Source organism: Ylistrum balloti, unplaced genomic scaffold, assembly GCF_031769215.1.
Source record: "Ylistrum balloti isolate Yb309-2 unplaced genomic scaffold, AGI_CSIRO_Ybal_v1 Utg371784, whole genome shotgun sequence".
Taxonomy (NCBI): Eukaryota; Metazoa; Mollusca; class Bivalvia; order Pectinida; family Pectinidae; genus Ylistrum; species Ylistrum balloti.
In genome coordinates, this window is record NW_026782891.1 from 84,072 (window position 1) to 111,571 (window position 27,500).

The 27,500-nt window shown below is 33.1% G+C and overlaps 1 protein-coding gene across 1 annotated transcript in view; it reads left to right on the top strand.

Annotated features, from left to right (window-relative positions):
• The first annotated feature begins 313 nt into the window (after positions 1 to 313).
• LOC132563600 (uncharacterized) overlaps positions 314 to 27,500 on the top strand; it is a 49,249-nt gene continuing 22,062 nt past the window's right edge. Inside the window, exons 1-7 of the mRNA XM_060228341.1 lie at positions 314 to 350; positions 1,144 to 1,285; positions 1,778 to 1,802; positions 2,171 to 2,245; positions 3,201 to 3,355; positions 5,992 to 6,093; positions 8,998 to 9,044. Coding sequence (XP_060084324.1) covers positions 314 to 350; positions 1,144 to 1,285; positions 1,778 to 1,802; positions 2,171 to 2,245; positions 3,201 to 3,355; positions 5,992 to 6,093; positions 8,998 to 9,044 — 583 coding nt within the window. The remainder of the gene's footprint in view (positions 351 to 1,143; positions 1,286 to 1,777; positions 1,803 to 2,170; positions 2,246 to 3,200; positions 3,356 to 5,991; positions 6,094 to 8,997; positions 9,045 to 27,500) is intronic.

Here is a 27,500-nt window from a genome sequence, read left to right on the forward strand (position 1 = left end):
GACTGAAAAGGAATATCAGAATTGATTTTCCATCTTTAAAAGAGTGATTAGTTACCGTGAAAATATCTGATAAAACAAGGAAATGACGCCAGAACAATGTTATTGTTTTCAAATTTGTTAAGATGTCTGAAGTTTTTTCACTCCCAGAGTGAAGACCTTTCGTGTCAGGAACAAACAATCCTTAGTATCCACAGTGACATCATAAACTAATCTTCCAGGCTCGTATATAAGCACAACAGGAAGTAGCTGACTTGATATGAGTCGACCTTCCTGTGATTTGTATGGTATATATCAATCGAGACTTCCTCAAGTCATGGCAGCAACTACTCAAAAGGAAGCCTGCCATGGCTGTAAGTTAGACTGATTGATTTAATCACGGAGCGTGCCAGGGACCACGCATTCTGACATGTATTCAACTTTTAACATTTCTTTTTTCTGTCAAATTTAACAAGGTTATTATTCGTACCTATTTGACAACAGAATAAATTTTATGTTTTATTAATATTAAAACTATAATTTTCTGGTTAGGTTCCTATAGCCAAACTTGACATTTAAACTTAGACACACTGAAATATCAAGGTTACTATAGCATGGTACCATACATCTGTGTTTCAAGGATGAACTGCAGTCAGTAACTGTTTGTTGATTTTTCAACCCTTGGAAAGATGAAAAATTCTGTGAAAAAAACAATTATTAAATGTTATCAGTTGTTTTAATCTGTATCTGTGGGGTGAGGCTCATTAGGAGAAATATTTTCCTTTTAAAGAAATGCAAAGTTTTGCAATATTGATTTAAGTATCCAGGTGAGCGATACAGGCCCTCTGGACCTCTTGTCTTGAATAAATCCCATTGCCTCTCCTTCTTACAGTTAAAGAACATAGTTTAAACTGCCTCTGGGATTACCTGAAGGAAAATATCAAAGATATATATATATATAAATTTATAAAATACCGAGGAAAAACCTAGTGGTCAGACAAATGATTTCAAACCTGTTCACATCCATTCTGGGAATCTAATCATTCATTTGTATATAATATAAAGGAAAAAAGAGAACCCAATAACCCCCTGTAGGGAGCCCCTCTACCTGCCCATCATACCTACTCACGACCGGAAACACGTCCTTCTTGATCACTTACGCTACAGATGAAAGTGCAGGAAGACATAGCAGGCTGCTTCTCCTGCAGGAAGAAGAGGACGAATCCTACGACCAGAAGAGTCTTGCTGAGCAGGCTCGGGGTCTTGACGAGAGATTCCACACAGCGAAGTCTCACTTCAAGGACAGAGTGTAGGCATCATGGGAGTCCCGTTCCTCTAGGCAATTGGAGCACCCGTGAGCCGTACCCTGATGCAAACCAGCCCTAGACATACTTATGACAATTATGAAAAATTGCAACAAAGTAAATAAATTTTTGGATAAAAAATTAACTAAACCTTTACACAAATGAACAATGAAAACAAAGGGAACCAACATAGCTGAAGCAATAAAAAAAGGCCGCAAACAAAGCCGACAAAGAAATAAATGAGTGAACCGAAAACAACTATCAGGAACTCAGCTGACAATGTCAGGTCACATAGGTGTAATAAAGGAAAGAGGAAGGGAGATACCCTGTCTCTGCTGTGATGGCTCATGGGACTGTAGGGAGCGCAGGATTTTTGAGTCTTTTGTCTTTTGGAAACAAAGATAGGTGTAGGTACCATATATGCATACTAAAGTTATGGTAATTATTACTGAAATGAAATTGTTCTATAAATAAAAAAATGTCTCTTTGTATTCAAGCTTGTATCTTGGTATGTTTGTTCAGGTAGAAATATTGTGTCATCAACAATGATCATGAACATGAAAACGTGGATATAACCCACTACGAATGATTTAAGCATCAATAACTCAAAGTTATTGTATTGGTCCCTTGAACATTGAAGTTTGACTCTACTTACTCAAGGACATTTATACCTTGCGAGATGGAATTCATAGTGTCATAAATGTTAGTGAATGATTCATGAATAATGTTATTCAAAGTCAAGAATATATAGGTTTTTTTTTTATTTTTTAAATATGCCACAAATTTGAATTCATTAAAAATCAAGTGATGCTACAGATTTTTCTATTCATGCTATGCCATTGGTAAGACAAGTTTTTGGTTGAATAAAATTTGATTTATTTTACTTGCAGGCCATTTGGAGACTCTATAATGAAGTTACAAAGAAAACAGCCACACTTGGACGAATTGACTCCAAGACTCCAGAGGTTTGTTTAAGTTTCTGAATCATTCATTCGAAAGCTAAATTGAAATTTCTGAAAGATGTGATTTAAATTGAATCAACACTATCAACGTAACCAATCTGTGTTTAGCATTAAAGATAAAGGAGAAAATTAACAAAAAATAATCAATAATTGCAATGGTTATTATGATTCAAACCAATCTATGATTGTATCACAAAAAAGCAAATAAGATTAGCCTCAGTGATTCTGTCATTGAATGCTCATTTAATACGGATTTTAAAAAAGAATTCAGAAGATATTTTCATAGATGCTTCAGGCATGTCTTAGTAAATTGTGCAGAATTTTTTATGGTGGGGATGTGTATTTTGATAATTGTTTGCTTCCTGTTATAAAAATCCAATAAAATCTGAAAAAGCAATGAAATTATACCTTATGTCGTAAAACTGAGGGAAGCAGTAGTTCGCTTCATATCAAATTGGCAATGAAAGATTCAGTATTTTATAGCTTGGAGAAGTTATATATTGTTTTGCTTGGAGTTCAAGGTCTTTAAAAGAATGATTTATAGACTGGCTAAGATTAGATCAAACAAAATAACACTCTTTCTGTTTAAATATCAATGTATTGAGTTCCCTGAAAAGGATAAATATTAAAAAAGCATTTTTCATTGAAAACTTCTTCTTAAAAACTGTAAAACCCAAAATCATAATGTAATGGTTGAGTATGTCTAACAGAAGTTAGAACATTAGTTAAGAAGCTTCAAGATTCTTTTAACAATGATGGGATTTGGTAAATATTTATTGATCATGGCATCAGGATTCTAAAACAGGTCATAGAAATTATTGGACAATAATCCAGATGTCATCTAGTCTGCAAACAAATTGTACAAAAACAGTCTTAAGTGATTACTGCAAGCTAATTAGGCCTCTTAAATATTTTGTGACAAAATTGAAATGATTTTCATTGAGTATTGTCCTTTCAGTTTGTGGAGATTAAACTTCTGTGGGAAAAATGTGGTGATGAGATACCTATCCTTGCTCGATCTGCCTGTCAGGTGTTGGTGCGTTTGGTAACTGATGGAAACGCTGACATCCTGTTCATTCTCAACGGACTCCTGAACCAAGTACCCTCTGCCAGGTAAACCTAATGGTGGCTGTGGGGTACAAATTTGTAGGATTTTTACGAGGATATGTCACCTTGTCTGAATATAATTTCTGTGTTTTTCTTCTTCCTTTATAGAATTTCAGGATTTGATAGCATCATTATTGTCAGTATTTTCAGATTTACAATACATCAATGTAAATTTCATTTGAACACAGATTCTCATATAGTTGAAATCTTTAAGAGTAATGGGAATTTCACTAAGCTTTCATGCTACTTTTGTCTTGACATGGTATATGAATACAATTGAGACTATCTTGTGTGTGTAATTTGCCATTATCACTGATTCAATATATGTTGCAGAGATTTTCTTTCCTTTGGAAGGAAATCAAATCTTTATACTTCGGTCACTGACATATCAGAGGTATTTAGGTGTTTCGTTGTTAAAAATTATCCAGGAGAAGTTTTCCCTCCCTGAATATTTCTTTCTTTTTTTCCTGCAACTAAGACCATTATTTGCCATTTTTCTGAAAATCTCATTAACTTGCACTCTGCTCAGAGTGCTATTATCTTGACCCTAACTCCACCAGTGTCAGCACGAGAGAGTTCATGATTAATTGCTTGAAATAGATAAACATGAACATGTCATACTGAGAAACACTTCACATAAGTATTCTCCTGTTAAGTATTAACTTTCAGATGATACTATTAACAGTATGTACTGATTAGCTCTAGTAAATGATACACCTAACTTCAAACTTGTATTTTTGACTCTTTAGAACAGGCTATCAATAAATTGTTCTTGTACTTTATCTGAATACTTAAAAATTCAAAAATTGGACAGAGAAGGCGGAAACTTGGTAAAGTCTTTTGTAATCTTCCATTTCATTTTATATATCAGAGCAATTATGGTAAAGTATTACTATACAGGACAGTTTGTGATCTCGGTTTCCAAAATAATGTAACTGGCCATGCATGATTTTGTCTGTCTCAAACACCTCAGATCTTCTGTTAAAGTTGTTAAAGTTGCTTCATAAATATTCAGATGTTGCTTACAGCTCATTACATCATGGAATATATAGGTCAGTCTTGATAATTATTCTTTAATTAAATAGCCATTTTAAAAACTGTCTATGTAATTGGTTAGTTAGATCTGTGTGCATGTTGCCATAGCAATCAAGCATGCACAAAAGAAAAAACAAATAAAAACCAAATTGTTAGGAATCTGAAGGATGGTGAACCATAAATTTGTGTGTATCCGAGAACGCAGGTGTTAAATCAGCAGTATTAATAGTTATTGATCAAATTATAAGAGAAAATCAGAATAACACGATACAAAACAAATTATTTTTGAAAGCATTTTCGAGTTACAACAATTACAAGAATGAAATGTAGTTTCCCACCCTGTTAGAGGTCGATAGATTCTATCAGGATATGACTCTCCTCGGAAACCCATGATGGTGGTACCAGTGATGATGATTTTAAAGAATAAAGATTTAATTTAATTTATGTTTTTTCTTCTTTCCGTTCTCACAGATGAATGCCTCGTAAAATATTGTGATTACTGTACAGTGTTTAGATCGCTTTCATGTAAAATTTCCCTAGTGTTTACCAGCATCTTTATCGTGTAGATGTGTGAAAGGTTTTGTACAAGCTTAAAGTCTGCTGGTAGGTTTAACTGTAGAAAAGTGTTTAACAAAATAAATAGCCTTCTTGTAATGTTTGTTTTCTTATTATTTTTATTTATTTACATTATTTCTTTAATGATTTGATGACCCAGATAAAATTTATAGACAGGAAAATGAACACTTATTTTCATTGATTTATTAGTTTGAATTTTTGGTGTATTCTTCACTTGAAAATTTAAGGAAACCTATCTATTAATTTTTTCCAGAATGAGTTATTTCCCTTTGTTACTTTTTAATCTTGCGTGGAGAAGTTGCAGAATATTATGGTGTTAGTTTTCCGGTGGCAATTGTTTTGTTGTCAACATTTCACTTAACAATTTTGAGGTTATAAGATGTCTTGCTACAAAGATGCAAGTCTTATGTATGCAACATATATACTATGTTTATATGTTATTAATCAGAATCAACTTGAACATTTTTATATTTTTGAGTAGGTATAGAGAAGGGGGAAACATGAATTTTAGTGTTTTTTGGGTTTTGCTTAAAAGCTATCAACAGAACAAGACAGAAAAAACATATAACTGTGTATAATTATCATATTTCTGTACATTTGCAAACTTGTAAAAGTAAGTAGCTGTCTCCAAATACTCTTTATTTTTTTTTATAAGATATAAGGTAGCTGGCTTTGAATACTGCAAATTTAGACACCAAAATTATCAGTTGTTCTATTGAAAGTAAGCAAACATAAGAGCCCTGATTTTTTCTGTTATATTTTCAAAATGTCAGATGTTGCTTCATCTTTGTTGTTTGTCAGATCATTACATTTGTCTATTCTCGTAGAGGAAACTTGTACATTGTGTATGTCAGGTTTCCTGCTTCTAAACTGATTCTTTTTTTTATCGGCCATTCAATCCCTAGTATTGGTCAATAATATCTGCTTGCTGTAATTGACCATCGGCAAACCAGGAAAAAACACGTTTTGTATGATTTATGAAGCGATACAAACAGACTAACCAAATTATCTCCTTTTATTTCCACTTGCAGATCCCTTCTGGGAATTGTGAACGGGATTGGTGAACTGCTGGTCCTTCAGATTGCGCTTACTGAAAACCAATGTCAAATGTACTTATGTCCGTATCGTTTAAGGTAAGAGTGACAACTTTGTTCATGAAAAACCAAATCACACAAACTCTTGTCATGATAACAAATATAAGCTGGCTGATGGGAAATAAACAAAGTTAATGGAAACCTCCTATTGACCGTGATCACATTCAGGCTCTAAAGTGGTCTGGTACAGAAATGAAGCATTTTCATACTTCTTGGTCCTTCATCAGTACAGACACACCAAAGGTCACACCCACGTAAACATCATCATTTATAAATAATGTGTGAATGATATTTGCTGACATTCTATGCTGAAAATATTTCAGGAAAATTGGTTTGGTCATAGATTTGTTTTGTTTTTTAGCTCTTTTGGTCATAGGTCAAAGCAGCTTGTGTCATAGCACATTATTGGTCTCCAGTGTCCATCTGTTTATAGCATCATCTTGTTTGATGACTTGTGATTGGATGATTGTAGAATCCCTATTGTTAAGAAGGATATGGTCCCTAAGTGGTCCTCAATTAAATCCTGTGTCACATGCAGGATAACCACCATTGCATCGGTCTTGAAAAAAATCTTCTTATCACTAATCCTTTGGGAATGAAAATGATATATGATGTTATTCCTACAGATGGTCCTACTGGTCTAACTGAAATTCATACTCATGCAAAATTCAAGATGGCCACCATTGCTGCCATATTGAAAATCTTATTATCTACCTCACTTGAACAGAAGTTGTATTGAGACAAAACATTCACTCATGACTTATGTATAATGGTCCACAGATAGTCCTTATTGAAATATGGACTCATGCAAAAATTTATGAATAAAATAACTATGATAGTAATAATAATAAGGTAAAATATGTTAAAAATTTTTTTGCTGAAATACAGAAAGACTAAAAGATCAGATTTTGGACTTGTAGCTTCCTTGGAAGAGGCCAGACAAAGTTTGCTTATAAAAATGACCTTGACATTCTTTCCAGATCACAAGAATAAAGCATGTTAAAAGCTTGAAACTTCTTCAGATAAAAAACAAAATGGCCTACAGACTTGATATTGGACTGGTTAAAAGCTTTCTTATAAGGATCAAACAAAGTTTGCTGATTTGACCTGCTTTCAAAGTCAAAGTGGTCCTATATATTGCTTAATAAGCAGATATGTTTATTGTTTACCAGATGTCTTTTTTTTTCCTTTTCAAAACTGAAAGTATCTTACTTTTTAGGTCTGTAGGGTCCATTGAGCACATGAATTATCAGCAGGTAGAAGTAATGATTTGTTAGCTCACCTGACAAATTTTGTCATTTTTTACCTAGTTTTTCTCTTAAACACAATAGAGCGCATTCTTGAAAATAAAACTTTTTATTTCTTCTGAAGATGAAGTATACCTGTCCACATATCCTCATCAAATTTTGAATTTTGTTAATAAGGCATGAAGTAAGGATTATTTTATTTGTTGATTTGAATTGATAACGATGAGTAAGTAAAGTGTAAAAAACATACTGCTACTAAGTGTGTATATTACATAACTTCTAGCCACCTTTATTCTCAGATTACCATTAAGGCCCAATTACCTTGTGTTTGTTCATTGTTCATAATGAATTTTAATACCCACTTTTTAAAGGAATTTTGAAAAATTAGATATATACCAGGTGAGGACTGCAGGTCCATTGGGCCTTTTGTTTCGGTTAATTTTGTTGTTAGAAGCAGATGACGCTTGTCATGGAATTGCGCTGTGATGTAAGCATATTGAAGTGACAGGTAATTTACCATTTCAATTTTCACTGCAGTACACTAAGAAAAAAAAAGCAAATTGTTTTGAATGGGATGTATCTCAAAATGTCTTGTTTCTTTAGGCAACAAAACGGAATTCCAAGACAAGTTATTGATGTGTGTTGGTATTTCTAAAATATGATTTTGAACAATTCCTCATTCAACCGACTTTTATACTGTAGATATGACATAGAAAAAGAATTTCAGTTTTTATCACATCTTTTTTTTCTTTGTTTTCGTCTGTGATTTTCTGTAACATTTTAATGTAGTCAAGGTCCATTTCCCAATTTACAATTTTACAGGCAAGGGTTTGTGGTCACTCTAGTGGACATATTTCAGGACAGACTTAGGAAATGATAGTTGACAACACTTGGTGATCAGTTGATGTAATAAGTATTTTAAGTATTTGTTTATTGGACAGTTTGGCTTAAGACTGACTCATTGTTTAAGAGGATTTAAAGACAAAGCATTATGGTGAAAGCTCATTGTGAGCCCTTTAGGAATAAATCTTACTGTCAGAAATAGTTCACAAAAGTCAGATGATGTTATTGTAGTCATACTTTTTATACGATCTCTAAACATTGTAAAGAGAAAAAAAATTAGGATAGCTCAATTTGAATTGTACAGGGGATCAAAGTATCTTTTCGCTGTAAAAGTCTCAGCCTTTTTTCCAATATAGCAGTCCCAAATGACCAGAAGATTGCTGATTATACTAATCCAAAGAGGTGTTTCACTATGTACATGGCATCAAAAAATTCCATTTCACAAGGAACTTGATTACAAGACATTTGGATTGACCTAGTCTCTCCATATGATGTATTTGACCAACTAACCACGCCTACCTGATATGTGTCAAGGACTGCGATTCCATCCTCTGACAAACGATATAGATGTACTTAATTTTTTTGCTCCCTGAAAGATATCTTATTTAACTAATCTGTGGATATCTCATTCAGCATTTCAATTTTTTTTCTTTCATATATCTGTTCATGGTTTAGATTATGCCTCCGCATATAGTGTAGCCATGGCTATCAATCTGTGACATTCCTTCATAATCTGATTCTTTTCAATTACTCTCAGATGGAAATTTTGAGAAAAAAAAAGATATAGAGTTGTATAATGAGAAATCTATTGCAGATAAAGTTCTTTGTGGGTTATGGTTAACTTATTTTCCAGAGTTATGGCCCTTGAACTACACGATTCTGGAAATTTTTGCAAAAAAGGTATGAGCGAGAGCGATCAACCTTGTCTTACTGTAGTGGAATGTTATAGAATAATGCCACTTAAGCCTTCAGGAAATGGACTGATACAAAGATGGGTGTAGGTACTGTATTTGCATACTAAAGTTATTGCAATTATTACTGAAATGAAAAGTGGATATAGTCTTCTTGCCTCATTGACACATCCAGTTGTTACAAATTCAGATTTTGTTTCCATCGGCCAAAGTTTCATATCTCAACTGAATTCATGTGGAAACCCTGCACCGTGATACTTTTGTTATGCTTTCTGCTTTTCATGTTTTTGCCTACCCTTTTAGTTTGTATACTAAAACAGATATCACTTACAGGTTTACACCTGATGTCTCAAACTCTGTCTTTTGCAAGCTGATTACTATTGAGTAATACTTTTAGGAATTTGAACTCAAATACAATTTTTGCTTGATTACAGAAAAGTTATATATTGATTTTATTAGTTAGTTGATAGCTGAAGAAGATCTTACAGTTCATGGGCTATGATTTATACACTTGTACAGAAAACAGGTTCTTTTCCATTGATTTTTTGATGTCTCTCCTGACCAGCTTCGATACATCTGATGGAACTAGTCTGCTACTTAATGCCTTAATACACTCATGGGCTCCTGTCAACCTATCAGTGCTGTGGTTTATAGTGTTGTCAAATTTGGGAATTAACCCCAAATTACCTCTTTTGCCTACATTCTGAAGATGAGGCCTCATGGGTTCATCGTCAGTAATATGTGGCCATGTATTGTACTCAAGTCAAGGCAGTACTTTATCAAGGTCATAGGTTTTGCCTGATGCATAACCAGTATGTTTTAAACTATCCAGAATTTTAGAATTAATTGTAGACAATGCAGGACAGAAAAAATATTAACTTATTGACAATGCCAAACTGTCATCCTTGTCTAGAACTGAAGGCAATGACATCATAAAATATTTCACCAACTGAGCCCTTTTCAAAAAATTGAAGCAGAAGAGACCATGATTCACACTGATTGGTTGAAAATAAAATCCTTCGGGTCCCATATTAAGAAACGAGACACTAAACCTGTCAGAGCAATCCTGGCGAGGACATTTCAGCATTGAGCATTTGAATTTGAAAAACAGATTATTTTACCCTATGGGAATGACTTTGAATTGGTTCTCATGAAACACTGTTTTGTTTTTTAACTTTCAGATGGATGATTTAACTTGGATTATTGAAGTATTTCAGGGACTATTTTTGGACAAATTTGACCTAGAGAATTTTAAACAAAATTTGATTTCATTTGATTGTTTTCAAATACCCTCATAATGTTAGTTACTTGAATTTAATTTCTTGATTATGGCCAAAGTTCAAAGAGACAAAATGTTAATAAAGACATGAAAAAGGAAAATGGATTTTATAAATCAAAAAAAAAAAACAAACAAACAAACAAACGGAACAAAACTCTGCAGACATTTGTCTTGTGTTAAGCCGTGTTGTAGTATCACACAAAATTATCTGCTAGAATTGGATGTGAGTTGGCTTATTACCTTGAATAGACTTAGTTGATTGATAGATAAATTTAGTAATCAGTGTCAAGGCTGAGCTTGATATCCAGAGTCATGGCTGAAATTAATTTGGGATGATATGGTTTGGAGCAGTTTATTGTCCTCTTGATTACATAGATAATTATTCTACGACAGTAAATTTTGTTGGTCAATGGTCATCTTTCTTTAGTCATCTGGTGTCTGTTGACCGAAATTAAGCAGAATTTGGACATCCATATCTAGGTCACACAAGATATATGTTTTTGTCTTATGAATTTTTGAAATTTTTCCAGCCGGAGATAAATATATTATTTTGTAAATCAAGCCATCAGCCTTTTTAAGCATTTTAGATTAAGAATTATAAGAAGATACATTGATCTGAATTATTCAGTTAACTGAGGGTTACCATGAAGTATAAAACTGGTGTAATTTGAGTGCTATTTACAATCTCTCTAGTCAGTCACTACGATCATTTGTTAGGGATTATTCATGTCCAGGGACAAGCTGTGATCATAATAGCTCAGCGCTGTCATTGTGATTGTTCTCAATGGCATTTTCCCAGGAACACACCATGAAATTATTTTGGTCACGTTTACTAAACTCTTTCTTGTTTAGTCTCGATTGTCCCAATTAGTATTTTTCTATATTAACCTCCACCCAGAAAATGTCTGGTAAATGTTTGAGGGCTGGTAACATTCCTGAGATCAAACATGAGACATACACATCCTACCAAGGTTCCCAGCTGTCGAAAATTGTGGAAGTGGTATTTAAATGAAGAAATATTTGGTCCAGTATTTTACAAAAATTATGCAGTAACATAATGTTTTTTTATGCTCCTTGAAAATTTTTTGGGGAGAAATAGAATTGCCAATTTGTCCATTTGTCTGTCTACCTTCTGTACTTTTGTAATTAAGCAATATAATCAAAGTGTGTCTGCTTTGTTCTGTACAAAATTACAATCTTTGTGAAGTGTACTGCAGATATACATACAGACAGTGGTGTTCTAGCTGTCAAGTCAACTTATTACTTAATCAAACAAGGTGAAATGCCAGCAAATGCTGTATCATTGTTCCATAATAAGTGCCCTGGCTTCAAAGGGTGTTTTAAAAGGTTTGATACAACGTAACAATGGTCAACTGCTTATTCAACAACATTCATTAGGAGATTGGAAAAATGATCCCTTTCTGCAGGTTAATTGGAAATCTACAAATGATCTCAAGGGACTCAATATTGAAAATGTGTTTGAAATTAGTTAGTATCCCCATCACATAACCATATACAGCTTTGCTGGGCATAAAGAAATAAACACAACCATGATGTAGGAACTGACTCTGGGGTCTGGACCCACTCCTAAGGACTCAGTTTCATGATAATATATTTAAAACAGTTGAGATACCCACCCCTAAACCATATATGGCAATGCAGGGCATCAAACACATTCACAATGTTAGAACTGGCCCTTGGGTCTGGCCTCACACTCTGGACTTAATTTCTGGATGATATCTTTTAAAAAGTTGAAATCTCCACCCCATAACCATGTTTATATAGAATTGCTTGGCAACAAGAGATAAACACATTTGTTATGTAAGAGTTGACCCTTGGGTGTGGCACATCTCAAGGGATATTGTTTCTGGGTCATATTTTTGATATAGTTGTGATACCAGCCTGATAAACATATAAACTCTAACTGGGAATCAACAGAGCAAGACAGTATTGATATAAGAATTTACCCATCTTTTGCCCCATCAAAAAGGCTGAGCTTTAATTTGAAAATATTTGAAATACCCAGCCTATAAGCATGCATAACGTTGCTGAGCTTTAATGATCCAGGTGAGCGATAAAGGCCCTATTGGCCTCTTTGTTTTGAGGTAGCAAAGTTAAGTTAAAGAAAATTTTCTATTTATGGAAAGCTATCATTATTTTAATGACTTCCTCTCTTGCAGGACTACCTCACTCATCCAGTTTGATCAAATGACTACATTGTTGGAATACTTCAATTTATTTTGTGTTTAAGTTTTCCAAGGTCAAGGTCATTGTTACGAAGAAAGTTGTCAAATATTGATTATAAATGACAAGTGAGAGGGCTTATCTATATTATATCAATATTTTCTAGTACGATTAAACATGCAACTCATGAAATTTGATTTAAATAAATCAACACTATTTTTGTTTTACTGTTTAGGATAACTGGCGATCTTCAGGTCAATGTGTTATGTGTTATATGATGATGAAAAGGTGCTCAACCCATAATTATCCGGAAATAAATCCAGTCATATGATGTCGATATGATGTTCAGTGGAGAAAATATTAAGCCTTCAATTCTTATCAAATATCTAACATGGGACACTAATAGGCTTTCATCATACTCTTGATTTATGGAGAATTTGACCCAAATATATGTGAACAGATGTAAAACTGTCTTTTTCTCACAATAAATCAGTTTTTTTAGTCTTGGGTCAATCTGATTTCTTTAATGTATATCAACCATCCTTGACATTGTGATCATTACCAGTGACCTATTAAATCATTTCTCTCGGAACAATGAACCTCTATAACTTTTCTGTCTGCATGATCATCAAGTAGATTTGTTTCCAAATTTTACAAACTAGATAGGGCCTCTTTTCTTCTTAAATCTACCATATTTTTCCTTCAATGAGTACAGAAGGTCGATACATGACTTCTTATTTAAAATCATGGGGTGGGCCCATTACAGGGCATTAGAATAGCAAGCTACAATTCTCCAAGCAATAATATACTTAAGGAGATCAATATTACTAGGCAGGGACTTCTTGCAGTAAGAAAATGGTAATTCCAAAGTATTTGTCCTGAGATGCTCGCCCTAGCAGACATAGTGCTCGATATCTTGAATTAATGTTTTCGATTCTAGTGGCATAAATATGTGATTGCATTCTACTTGGCTTGTGTTGTGATAACCTTTCTGTACTTAGAGTTTTGGAATGAGATGACTCTGACACATTACAAAGTATAGCTTTTCTGTATTTGGACATTTGGGATGGAATCAACTCTGACACAGCATTACATTACAAAGTATGGTTTTTCAAATCCATCATAGCATAGTGATGAAACGTGGCACTAAGACCATAATTACTTGCAAAGTCTTGACAGAGGTTGTCGTCATAAATTTTGTGAAACCTCTTACATCTAAAAAGAGAAGATAATACAAAAATATATTGCCAAGGAAAGGATATTTGATTTACATATATTTCTATTCACTTTTTTCATCTTGAATATTAGCTGTCTAACAAGTTATATTTAAGTTCTCAATAAGAGTTGCCATTCTATAATACACTTTGTAGCAGTGATGGATTTTCAGAGTTATCTCTCCTTTGATTATTTAAAGTCAGTATCAGGAATATTTATCCTACAATAAGCACAGGTGTCAAAACTTGTTTAAATCAGTGGGCAAACTTATTACAGGTCAATGAAATACACATTTCATCGATAAGAAAAAATCAAGAGTGATATTTTAAAGAATATTATTGTATATTTTTTTGCAGACATGTTGTTCATTTCAAATAATTCAAGTCAAGATTTCTTTTTGAAAAATGTTATCTACAAGGTTTTTTTTGAGTGTTTGAGAAAATATTTCAGAAGGAGAACTGAGCACAGAAGTGATGATGTGGTTGGTAATAAGCCCACCCCATCAATCATCATATGTCCTATGTTTGATATCACGGATAAAGGATCCATTCCAGTTATGACTTGAATGACCATAACAGTCCATGAACTTTGAGTGACCAGAGTTTGGAGTGACCAAGTGTCCTCTATGACCTCTAAAGTGAACACGGTTGGATGCCTCTCTGATGGATGAATTGGTCATGGATAGTAAAGTACATCCAAATTGCTAATGATCTGTATCAAAGAAAATGTTCATAGCGGAAAAATATTGTAAAAGAAATGTTACGAGCAAACCCTGAATAAAATTGATCAGTTTATAAAGAAATTTTTCATGAAAATCAATTTTAAACAATTAAATACAGTTCAAGTTTTGGAACATCAGTAAAAAACAAAGAACAGTTCAAGTTTTGGAAGAAAACATGTTGTTGCAAAATCTTAATGCAATATTATTATAACAAAATAAAATTATTAATAAGATAAAAAATATTATTATAGTTTTCTGTTCATAGAAACTCAAATAAAGGCATTTTGATTAAATCATTTTTGTTAAATTGTGAAATTTCAAACATCCATTGGGAAAGACCAAACCGATCGGAGAGAACTGAAGTGGAGCAAGCGACATTTAAAAGCTAATTTTCAGTCAATGACATGGAAGAGCTATGGTAGAGCATGAGTTTTGTTGCCAAGATTGTCACAGATTAGCAATTACTGGGAGCAGGTTTTACCAAATCATTACCATAAATTCTTTGATTTTTAGCCCATTATGGTAACTTAATGTTGTTCTCAACAGTATAATGCTAAACTTGTTTTCTTTTATATTTTTAGTCTTGTAAAAAATTTAAAAAATGGTTGTGAAAAAGGCATTTGAATAATTTCTTATAATTTCACATGTCAAACATTAGTATCAGCCCTGAAAAGAAAAAGATGATGTAAAATTTTATGAATCAAAGAAAAAACAATTGAAATTAATGAATTTATTTTAGTTTTATTTTATTATGAATTTCCTTTAAGAACCATTAGGGTTTGTGGTTTTTGATTACCAAGAGATAATTTGGATAATTTTGTAAACCTGAAACTGGTATTGATTAAAAAACAGATAAAGGTCAGGTTTTCTGTTCTTTGTTTTCCTTCTTTTTTTCCCTTTCATAAAAGAAATTATTATCCTCCAGATATATAACTGTATCAAGGAAGGATTTCCCTTTTCTTGTGTTAGCATCTCATCGGTCTGTCTCAAAATAGTCATGGACAAAGTAACATTTCTATCATTTATTAATACCATTGTTTGATACTGTAAAGTATCTTGGGGACCTGGACATTCCATGAATGACTTGTTACTCGTGGCCATTTACCGTATACATTGCACAGGTCATTGGCACCAAGTCAAGTAAATGGATCATTGTTCACACAAGTCTTCTTTGGTGATCACAGAACTTGACTGCGGGTTAATGATTTAGGAATGATACCTACTTTTATCTGACTTTTCTGGTACAGTATTTTGCTATTTTGGATAATTATTTATAAAAGAAATTGTTCATTTTTAGATATTTGAAGTGTCTTGGTATGGAATTTATATTTATTATAAATGACACAAGGCCTTGCAAACATCCCTTTCATAATTTTGAGGTCATTGATTTAGGATATTAATGTCAGAAAATTTCTAAACTCGTAAATGATTTTCACTCATGAACTTTCAGAGACCTATCAGTTTACCTCTTTAAAAGAAAAAAGGTTACCTTAATTCACATGATAATGTGTTTTGTAGCAGATATACTTTATCAGATGTAGGTCATGTTTCATTTAATTACCTTGATCTGTTTTCTATTAGTGTGATTTTAAGTCTAATACATGAAACTGGGGAAAATATGAAATATTTTAGAGCATCAGTTTTATGAATGACATATTTCAGATCTCAGACAAGCTGATCTAAAGTTTCAAAACCTTTGTCAATTTGACCTGATGGAAGACATTCAGTCTATATTTTTTATTCCCTGTATGACATATTTATAGATCTACTTCAATAACACTGTTGAAAAAACAGGCCATCTGGGTTTTTTTCATTAATTTTGTTTTAACAAATGTTACAACACAAAAATTGTACAAAAGGATTAGACAACAGACATAACTGAAATCTTTTCTTTGGTATTGATATCTCTATATGTCACTTAAGCTGTGAATCAGATCCCAAACTCATTTTAATGTCTTGATTAATTTTGATGTACTGTATACAGGGAAATTTTCTGTTTTAACTATTGCCCCTTTTGTTCATTAAGGAGGAGGGCAAATTTAAGATGTAGGCAAAAATTTGTAACCTTTTTTATAAAATCTTTAATGGATGAAATGAACATGAGGTGAATTCATGCATAATGCTACCTGGGTGAAAATAACTTATGGCGAAATATCTCAGTATATAGTATTTAAAAAAAAAAAACAACCAAAAAACAAAACAAAAAGAAGAAAAAAAATTATCGGTTATAAAATTTCCACATGTGAAATGATCGTTTGAAATAGAAATGATTGTAAATTTTCTATTTAATTGTATTGAACATCCTTTTGTGTAACGCATTATACTAAATGTTGAAATTGATGTCAAGTGATATCACATTTCAAAATGTCTTGATGAAATTAAACCTGGTAATGATTACAAAGATTGCTTTGTGGAGTCTAAACAGGATTTTTATTTTTCAAATTTAATTTTGAATTTCACTTGATTTGAAACAATTGTCTGTAGTTGGCATTTTAAAAAATCAAACCCATTATGGATTTTCTATGTTATTGACATTTCCGGAAGGAATTATCTGAATATCCAATATTGGATTGTAAAGGAATATTTTTAATGGAAATGATCTGTTTGATATGAATATAAGAATATCCTCCAAGTAATTATGTTTCAAGATGGTGTTGCTTTGAAATTCAACTTTTGTGTCAGCAGAAGATTGAAATTGTTGTATTCTATGATAAATGTGATTATATTCTTTAAATTAAATTTATGAATAAGTGTTTCTGTGGTGATTTCATTTGACAGCTTGAATTTGTTATGTTATATAAGTAAAGTCAATATTTCTTTATGAGTTGATAATAGGCCACTAATCCAATTTAGACAGATATGACTGTCATTTTAAAACAAACTGAAATGAAATTTTTGAAATGTGCATGCTAAAAACAATCAGTTGTTAAAAGTTGAAAGAAAATCGAATTTGACAAAGTGATGTTCAGATTAAATTTTTAAGTTTCAAGCTGAAACATTTTACATTACTAATATGAAACAATTTCCCTTAGGATAAAGAGGAAGGATTTCAATGATATTTGGCAAGAAGTACTTCATGTTTTCACGTATGGGATTAAAGTTTGAATTAACAATTATGCCTAGAGATCTCAAAGTGTGTCGAATTTCACATTGTTATGCTTATCATACACATGATGATAAAAATTATTTTAACAATTTGTTTTTATCAGGGCTATTTCCAGAGTAGAACCATTGTAAACCTTTGGAATTCTTGATTTTTATTATCATATTATCCTTTTCACATCTCAACTGCATCAAAGTTAGTAGGCTGTACATGTCAGTCTGCCTATTCGTAGAACAATTTTGTCTGCACAACTCCTCCTAAACTTTTGAAACTACACCACACAGTAATATAAGAAACCCTTCGTAGATGTGCTTGCAGTCTTTTTTCCATGGGTAGAAATTTTGGTTGCCATGGTAACAATTTTTTTTTTTTTGATGTTTCAAATCTAATCAGTCCTTAGATCAATTTTAATGAAACTTGGTCCAATGGTGCAACATATTAAAGTATATAAATTGATACAACAGGTATTGGTCTTATTTGAGATTGTCCAATTCAGATATTAATTGATGGAAGTTTTGTAGAATGTTAATTACAATTATGGTACTATTTTCCAAAACCTATTATTTGGATGTAACGTAGGGCAAACCTCTGTTTGGCATTCAAGGAAGGATCATCAAAGGAAAACTTGAACAATTCCATAAATGGATTCATTTACATTAAGTATGTCTAAATATAGACATGTTCACTGTCTCTATTGTTTATATACTAATTAATATTGGTAACACCTACAGTCTCATCACAGGTAGACAGGATAGTTGCTGGACACAATTCCAATGATTGTGTCACAAATTTAGAGTGGACAGCCCTTGTCACTAACATAAACCAGCTTCCAAAGTGATGGCAAACCAAAGACTTGATACTTCGCAAAGCAGCTAGTGCTCTTAGAACAAAGTCTTTCTTACTAAGAGGGCAGAAACCACAACTCAGTAAAGCTGGTCATTAGCAATTGTGACTGGGTGAAATGACAGAACACCACATGGCCTGCCTGAATGTGTGATAATCCTTCCAGCAACTGACCTTGACCTTGATAACCACTTAGAAATTGCTGGTCATTTCTGACGCTTCTTCATTGAATACCAGACAGTCACATCTCGCTGATTTAAGGTAGTACCCTGAGTTATCTACCCCTGATATGCAGCTGTAGTAAATAAACATGTAATTAATACTCACACTTTATCTATACAAGTAAACATACATCTGATAGATTTATTTGATTGTAAAATGTTTGTCCAAGTTTTTATTTAAATGAAACTAAAACAATTCAGCATCATGACTGTAAATGATGACTTTTGATTTCCATATATTTTACACCTGCTCACATTTGCACCAATACAAGTAAGCACGACTGTAGCTTAGGGCTATTACTATACATATTCTATATGAACAAAGCCAAAATTTACCAGTGAGTAAATCAGGCATACTGGATATTGCTCAAGGAATACATGTTCCTTAACAACCCCCACAAGCTATTATACTGCAATGGTTTATACATTTTCTAAAAGAAGTAACAGTGACCTTGACTTGACCTTGTCCAAGATACTTTGATGCTTAGTAAGAATGTGAAGTTCAATGAAATTTCGTGCAGGCATGAAGTCACTAAAGCACTGTTGACAAATTTTCACAGATACAGGGATGGACAGACAGTGAGGAAAATATATCCCTTCTCCCCCTCAGCTAGGATGACAGTTCTAGTTAACTGCTAGCATTGTGAGATATGTAAAGCAGTCTTTAGAATTCTTCTTCTTAAGTACTATAAGATCAAATTTAACAGTATTCGACAACAAATATCATTATGAATACATATATGTGCCATTTTTTTCATAAGTACTTGTAGATATTGGAAATTTTTTTTTTTAAAAATTAGAAAGAAAAATTATTAACTGTCTTAAAGCTAATTACGAATTTTCTGGAGCCACTTATGAACAGAATAAATAAATAAAGTTATAAATAATTGATATTTGTACATAAAAATCAGGAAAACAGTATGCATCACTCACTATAAGATCAATTTTTGGCAGCACGCAAGTAAGATATAGGATATCATATGCAGTCGATGGTGATATCTTGAAAATCAATTGTCATGTGACAAGTAAATTTCATTATATTTGCACTATTTATATGTCCCATAGTGGTTTGGGCTGCGGATGAGGTAATTAAAGGTCAACGGGTCATACTCCCTGGTGGGAAGGACATGTTAATACGTTGATTTATAGGACAGGTTTATTGACATTTTTGACATGTCATGCAAGTATAAATATTCTTTATTCAATTCAATCTCCATGTAGCTAATTGGTATCTTCTTGCTTAACTGATAAGGGACATATATTTTTATTCCCAATGTTAATTCCACATCATGGAAATGAGTTTTGTTAGTTAAGTGATAGACTGATCAGAATTCTTTACTTATGATTTCCATCGAAGGGTGGCAAGATTAATTTAGAAGTATAGGAAGGACCAAGGAGACAATTACATATTAGAAGCCAATATTTTACCCTCAACAACCATAAAAAATTCAAGGTCCGTAATCAATAAAAATCTGTCGTTATGTAAACAATCCTTGTAATTACTATTTCTTGAGAAGTGTTGTATAGATCTTTCTCATCTTTCATTATAGCTTTCCCTTTGGTTTTTAGTTGTTCACTTTTGATTTTGGGACTGATCAGATGACAAAATGGCTGACAGGTACCAATCTTGGATTTTGACGCTGCAAATTTATTATGCTGTGGCGTAGCATCTAGTGTCCATCAGGCATCTGGTGTCAACTTTTTCCTTTAAACAACTTCATAATAAGAAACGGACCAAATGTTTTGATATTTGGCTTGTACCGCAAATTTGCACATACAGTGCACACTTTTTAGGCAAATACTGTCGTGTCAAAAGGGGGTGCAGGAACATGCCATTCTTTGGTTTATCATTCTCGAGTTCTCTGTCCACCATATTGGATTACCTCCCTTCACATTGTTATATTCAGAGTCGTTGGTCATATATGATAGATTGAAGATAAAAACAACTAAGAATGAAATAGATTTCGAATGTTTTAATGCAATTCATTCTTTTTTATATATAAAGAAAAATAACTTATGACTGATAAATTCATACAGTACTAAGTAGGAAGCAGTTCATAGCACTGAAGTTACTTTTCACTGAATACAGTCACCAATCACTTTCATTACTATGAGCTATACACACAGTCACTGAAATCCTTCGAATTCCTCCTCATCATTGTCACTGTTATAGAAGGATGCCGGATCAAAGTCTGCCTTGGTAGATTTTTTGTTGTCGTGGTAAAGTAGGTCGTAATCATCCTCGTAATTGTCCTCCATGTAAGTATCAACAGCGGGTCCGCTATAAGCCAACCCATTGATGATTTGAAATCGGTGACCTCGTGACCTTTCTGGATCTGCATGGCCTGCACGCGCAGTTCTGTCCTACTGACAGCAATGTCAAAGTGGGTTGGCAAAAAACACAATTCTTTTGGCGTAGACAATGGTGTCGAGTTTGTCTTTGGCTGTAAATACTGTTTGCTGTTTTCCCATGTCGAAATGTTGATGTAAGCAATCTATCATTAAGTACCTTCGGATACCACTGTGGGTACAGATACTATGAAAGATCATACCAAAACTGAACATATCACATGCTTTGATGGGATTGAGGTAGGACTGAACATTTTCAGACTGTTAAAGCAACATCATTTTCTGACCAACAGCATGCATTCAGTCGAAGCTGGGTGTCATCAGTCTCCTTATACTCAATGTGTTACCTGTTATTAACTGTTAATTATCCAATTAGCTTAGCCTCCATGCTTGTGAAGTCAGGCACCTGTGTGAGTTTGTTTACATAAGATAATTAAATGCATTAGGGTCATGCTCATTGTGGTTTCCTAATTATTGATGGATCTAAAACATCAGCTGTTGCATTGCGGTATCCATATATATAAATATGTATATTTCTTTTTTAAATCTGACCCCGAGTATGCACTCTACCCACTAATTTACAATATGTTCCTTGGATGAAGCCTGACCATGTTTGCGAAAAGAAATGACCTTGACCTATATTTAAGGCCAAAGGAGTCAGATTTGTTAAAACATTTCAACAACTTCTACTCATGAACTAAAAAAGCCTTGAGGCATGATATTTGGCTGTTATATATATATATATATACACTAGGTGAGCACTGCAATTCCATTTGGCCTCTTGTTATTTCTTCAGAAATACTGCACTGATCTTTATCAGGTTATACTTGGTCCTTAACTATACCCTTTTTGTTTTGAGATTGACCAGAAAGTCAAAATGGCTGACGATTGACATCTTGAATTTTCACAGTGAAAGATTGTTATCACTATTTGGCAAGAAGGAATGAATGAATCTTTTTCAACTTTCATGTTTTGGTAAACTTCGGTCCCTAATTTTGCCCTTTGACTTTTGGACTCATAAGAAAAACAAAATGGCCGACAGGTGGCCATCTTGGATTCTGACAATGGAAGTTTGTTAGCGCTATTTCATGAGAAATACAGGATGGATTCTTCAAATCTTAATGTAAGTTCCCCTCAATCACTATTTGTACACTTTTAATTATGCAACTGTTCAAAAAACTCAAATGACCAACAGTAAACCATCTTTGATATGACAATTAATGGTAATATTTTTTGTAAGAGGAATTTTCAAATGTAATATAATTCAGAGTTAGAACAAGGGAAAGATTAGAAAAGAAGGGAAACAACTAACAATCAAAGATCAGTTTAAGATCAAACAATGGTTGGCACGAAGATCCCCGTGGGATCTCTGTTTGAAAGATATTAGGTAGGTAGAACATAGGAATTGACAATATATATGGAAGAATTTGAAGCTCTGTGAATTTACAATTATAATGAACCCATTTCTGATCTTAAGCTCTTCAATATCAAAACATCTTATACTGGTTAGTAAAAATGCTATCATATATTATTAGCTCACCTGGCCTGAAGGGTGTCCATAAAGAGATAAACACAATTGTGATGTAAGAATTGGCTCTGAGGTGAGGCCCCACACCCAAGTACTTAGTTTTCTTGTTCTATCCTTGAAACAGATGAGATACCCACCCTTAAGCCATATATAGCAATGATGGGCATCAAGAGATTAATACAATCACAATGTTAGAATTGACCCTTGGGTCTATCCCCATCCCCAGGGACTTAGTTTACTTGTTATATCTTTGAAGCAGTTGAAATCCCCATCCCATAGCTTATGTATATAGAAGCGCTTGGCATCAGGAGATAAACACATTTTGTTATGTAAGAATTGACCCTTGGGTGTTATCTCTAGGTCGTTTTTTTTATTTAGTTGAGATACCAACCTGATAACCATATAAAATCTGGAAATCAAAAGAGACATTCATGGTATAAGAATCTACCTATTGGTCTTGTCCCATATAACTGTTAAGGGAGGAAGATATGGCTATAGTCTTAAGAGAAATTTGAACAAGAATAAACTTCAGACCGAAAAACAAGAAGAAAAAATGAAAGAAAAGAAGACAAGAAAAATAGTTTGTTTTTTTACCACAGTACATTTTTCCCATCTGGTGTGTTTTTTTTTTTTTTTGTTTTTTTGGTCTATAATCTGTTTACATCTCGTCACACTATTTTGACCTTAGTGTACATAGGATTATAGTAATGCTGAAAATGTTGGTTGATTCTGTACCATCTTGTACACTAGGTACGTCAGTGCTAGTAAGCTCCACACTGGTCATTTGTCTGATAAAGGTGACCGTGTAGACATCAAAGCGTCACACTTTAATCTTCTACTAGTTGTGTTATAAGATAAAGGTGACCATGTAGACATCAAATCGTCACAATCTAATCTTCTACTGGTTGTGTTATAAGATAAAGGTGACCGTGTAGTCATTGAAATGTCACACTCTAATCTTCTACTGGTTGTGTTATAAGATGAAGGTGACCGTGTAGTCATCAAAACGTCACACTCTAATCTTCTACTGGTTGTGTTATAAGATGAAAGTGACCATGCAGTCATTGAAGCGTCACACTCTAATCTTCTACTGGTTGTGTTATAAGATAAAGGCGACCATGTAGTCATTGAAGCGTCACACTCTAATCTTCTACTGGTTGTGTTATAAGATGAAGGTGACCGTGTAGTCATTGAAATGTCACACTCTAATCTTCTACTGGTTGTGTTATAAGATAAAGGCGACGGTGTAGTCATCAAAACGTCACAATCTAATCTTCTACTGGTTGTGTTATAAGATGAAGGTGACCGTGTAGTCATTGAAATGTCACACTCTAATCTTCTACTGGTTGTGTTATAAGATAAAGGCGACCATGTAGTCATCAAAACGTCACACTCTAATCTTCTACTGGTTGTGTTATAAGATGAAAGTGACCATGCAGTCATTGAAGCGTCACACTCTAATCTTCTACTGGTTGTGTTATAAGATAAAGGCGACCATGTAGTCATTGAAGCGTCACACTCTAATCTTCTACTGGTTGTGTTATAAGAACTTCTATACTATAATTTGTATTTTTCTGCTTTGTATCTAAGATTAAATCATTAATGCCACGGTTCAGTTTCACATTTGTTTCAATTGTGCATACCAATAATAATTTATTGCTTGAAATTGTTAGCAACATATTAGCAATGTGGATTTGGTATGTTTGACTGGATTTCATATAAAGTGCACTTATGAACCAGCGTCACAACCATTCACATGCACTTATATGAGAATGGAGACAAAAATAGTACATTTTCTTTCTGGCTCTCATGCTAAAACGATGGAATGAAATCTGTATATATTGACATGTCGAGCGAAAATACAATTATTTTTTAGAAGAACGCCCAGCCAGATATGGTGGCTCTTACCAAATGTACTTTTTCTTTACTCGTGCCCAATGATATTAGTTAATATTAATTTTGCAGAACATTTTTAGGTATGATATCCAATATTAAGTTATCCTGTAATTAGATTTTTGCAAGAAAAAAATAGAATGTACTATTTCTTTTCATTAAGAAAATGTCATTTGCTAATGTACATGACAAATTCAATACAAATAGCCCATATCGAATTTAGAAAGAATGCAGTCAAACTGATGAATGTCCTGATTTGACAGGAGAAAGACAGTTTTGAATTTCAACCAAACGATAGTGGAATTCAGGATATTATCTTTTCTATAAAGTTGTAAGCTTCAAATTTCTGCCGTACGTGTCTCTGTTGGATTTCGCAGTATCCTGTTCAAGGAATTATGGGAGTAATTGTGATCATTCATGTCTGTAAGCAGATCTGATTCTCTTTCGATTGACAGATAACAAGCAACACTCCAAAACACAACAAATTATCGGTCCAAACATTAAATCAGATTAACGGTAAGCAGATAGTGATTACAATCAGCTGTTCCATGGGACTGTTTATAATCAGGTTCTTCACACAATCTGACTTACAATTAAGTGAGCCCTTAAATGTGTCAACAAGTTATGTTGAATTTGTGATTACTTTCTTTAGCCAATTTTCGTTAATTGACTTGTCCTTTCATACAAGAAAACTTTGGAAAGCACTAAGTTTTATAGTTATAGATCACAGCTACCAATCTCAATTTGAAAAAAAAAAAAATTTTTGACATAAATTAAATAACATACATGTTAACACCACATGCAATAATTCATTCACCCATCCATCCACTCAATCATCATCATCGTCGTCGTCATTATGTAAAGATTCTTTATACACAACCAGGAATTTTAATATGTGACGTTTCGGTGACCAGTACGATCCGTACGCTGTCACATATTAAAATTCCTGGTTGTGTATAAAGAATCTTTACATAATCCTTACTTTCCAACCTGACGAAAATGTTCAGTATTATCATCGTTGTCGGCGGTGTCGGCGTCGTCATCATCGTCATCAACACAACATTAACCATTACATGAAGATGAAGTATTTAATTATTCACTTGAACCTTCCACACACATGTATGCTCACCCACATACACACGCTCACAGAAAGAAAGAGAGAGAGAAAAAGAGAGATCTGGGTTAGAGATGTAGAAAAAAAATGAAAAATACTTAAAGGTCAAGTTGACAGTTAATGTATAAAAAAAGGCGATATCTCATTCCATTTACACATTTAGCCATTCACATAATTTATTATTTGACTTTTGCAAAACCAAAAAACTTCTCCCATTTTCTCCAAACATTATCAAAACTCAGTTTTGCCTGCTTTCCTTTTCTATTGGCTAAATATATCTGAAAGGTATAAAATTCCTTCATGTAGTTGATCAGGGTATTTAGACTTAACACAGTTTTACTATTCTATTGAAAGTGAAAAAAAGTTGAATTCAGTTTAATTATCATCAGGGTTTGGCAATGCAATAAATAAATGATTAAATTGGGATATCATAAAAGACTACATGAGGTGAATTTTTCCCATAGGAGTAAATGACTTCCTACTCCATGTTTTGAAATAGATAATAATTTCATTAATTTCTTGTCATAGTTTAATTTTGGAATTTCATGTAAATTAACACTGAATTCAGCTCCAAGAAGTGCAAACTTAACTTTTCCCCACTGTAATTTCAACTCTGGTAACAAAATGTCATCACTTTATTTTTTACTCTTGTTCCAAACCACCTGTTTTGTCAATATTCAATTTCAAGCCCCAGATTTTTGCGAAAGGTTTTAATTCTACAATTGATTCTTTCAATGACATTTCTGAACCATCTCATATAAGAGAGGTATTGTCAGCATATTGAGAAATTAGAATTGGAGTGTTACTGATATCTATTCCCTTAGTTTTTTGTATTATTTTTAAGTCAAATGGCCAAAATTTCCACACAAAGAATAAAAATATATGGAGCTATTGGATCGCCTTTACGACAGCCTCTTCCTATATTGAAGAATGAAGACAAGTTTCCACTTAGATTTACAACTGCACTAAAATTGTTGTGAAGTATTTTTATCCAATTTCTTATGTCAGATCCAAAATATTTAAAATCTTCATCAATAAATTTCCAAGAAACAGAATATAATGCTTTATCAAAATTTATCATCAATGACGTACCTGGAATATTCATATCTTCAACATATCACATTATATCATACACTAATCTAGTATTCTCACCAATGTAGCGACCTGAAATAAAACCTGACTGATCCTCACTAATTAAAACATCCAAAACTTTCCTTATTCTTCCTGCTATTGTTCCCGATGCAATTTTGTATATTATGTTCAATAATGTGATTGGATGTCAATTTTTTAGGAAATGTCTTGGCTTATGTTCCTTAGGAACACAAATTATGACCCCCTGTGTTATTGATAACTTAAAGAAATTTGTTGATCTTACAATGAACCCCCCTAATTGTCTCCAAAAGCATTTAAAAAATTCCACATTAAAACCATCTGTACCAGGGCTTTTGTTATTTTTCATGTTTTTCAAAGTATCTACTGTTTCATCCTTAGTAATTTTCCCCTCTAAACTCTTAGAAACATTATCATCTAGTTTTGGAACATTGCAACTATATAATAAATCATTTAAGTTAAAATCTTCTAAATCTTTACTTTCATCATATAGTTGCTCATAAAATGTCCTAACTTCCTGAAGAATTTTATTTTGCTGTATCTGTGTGCCCCTATCATCAGTCTCTAATTTTGGAATAAATTTTTAGGTATAATTTCTACCTTCTAAATTGAGAAATTATTTTGTAGTCTTTTTCCCTTCCTCCTGCCATCTTGTCGGGGATCTTACAAAGCTACATTTTTATATTTTCCTGTCTAATAATTTCCAATTGTTTGTTTAGTTGTTCTAGTCCTTTCATGTCTACCTACTCATGTTCCTCTATGTTTTTTTCATTTCTAAGTGTAAGTCCTTTTCAGCCTTATTTTGCTGGGTTTTTTTCTGTATGATGAGTATGCTATGGTTTTGCCCCTTATTATCATCAGTAATGTTCCAAAAATACCAAATAG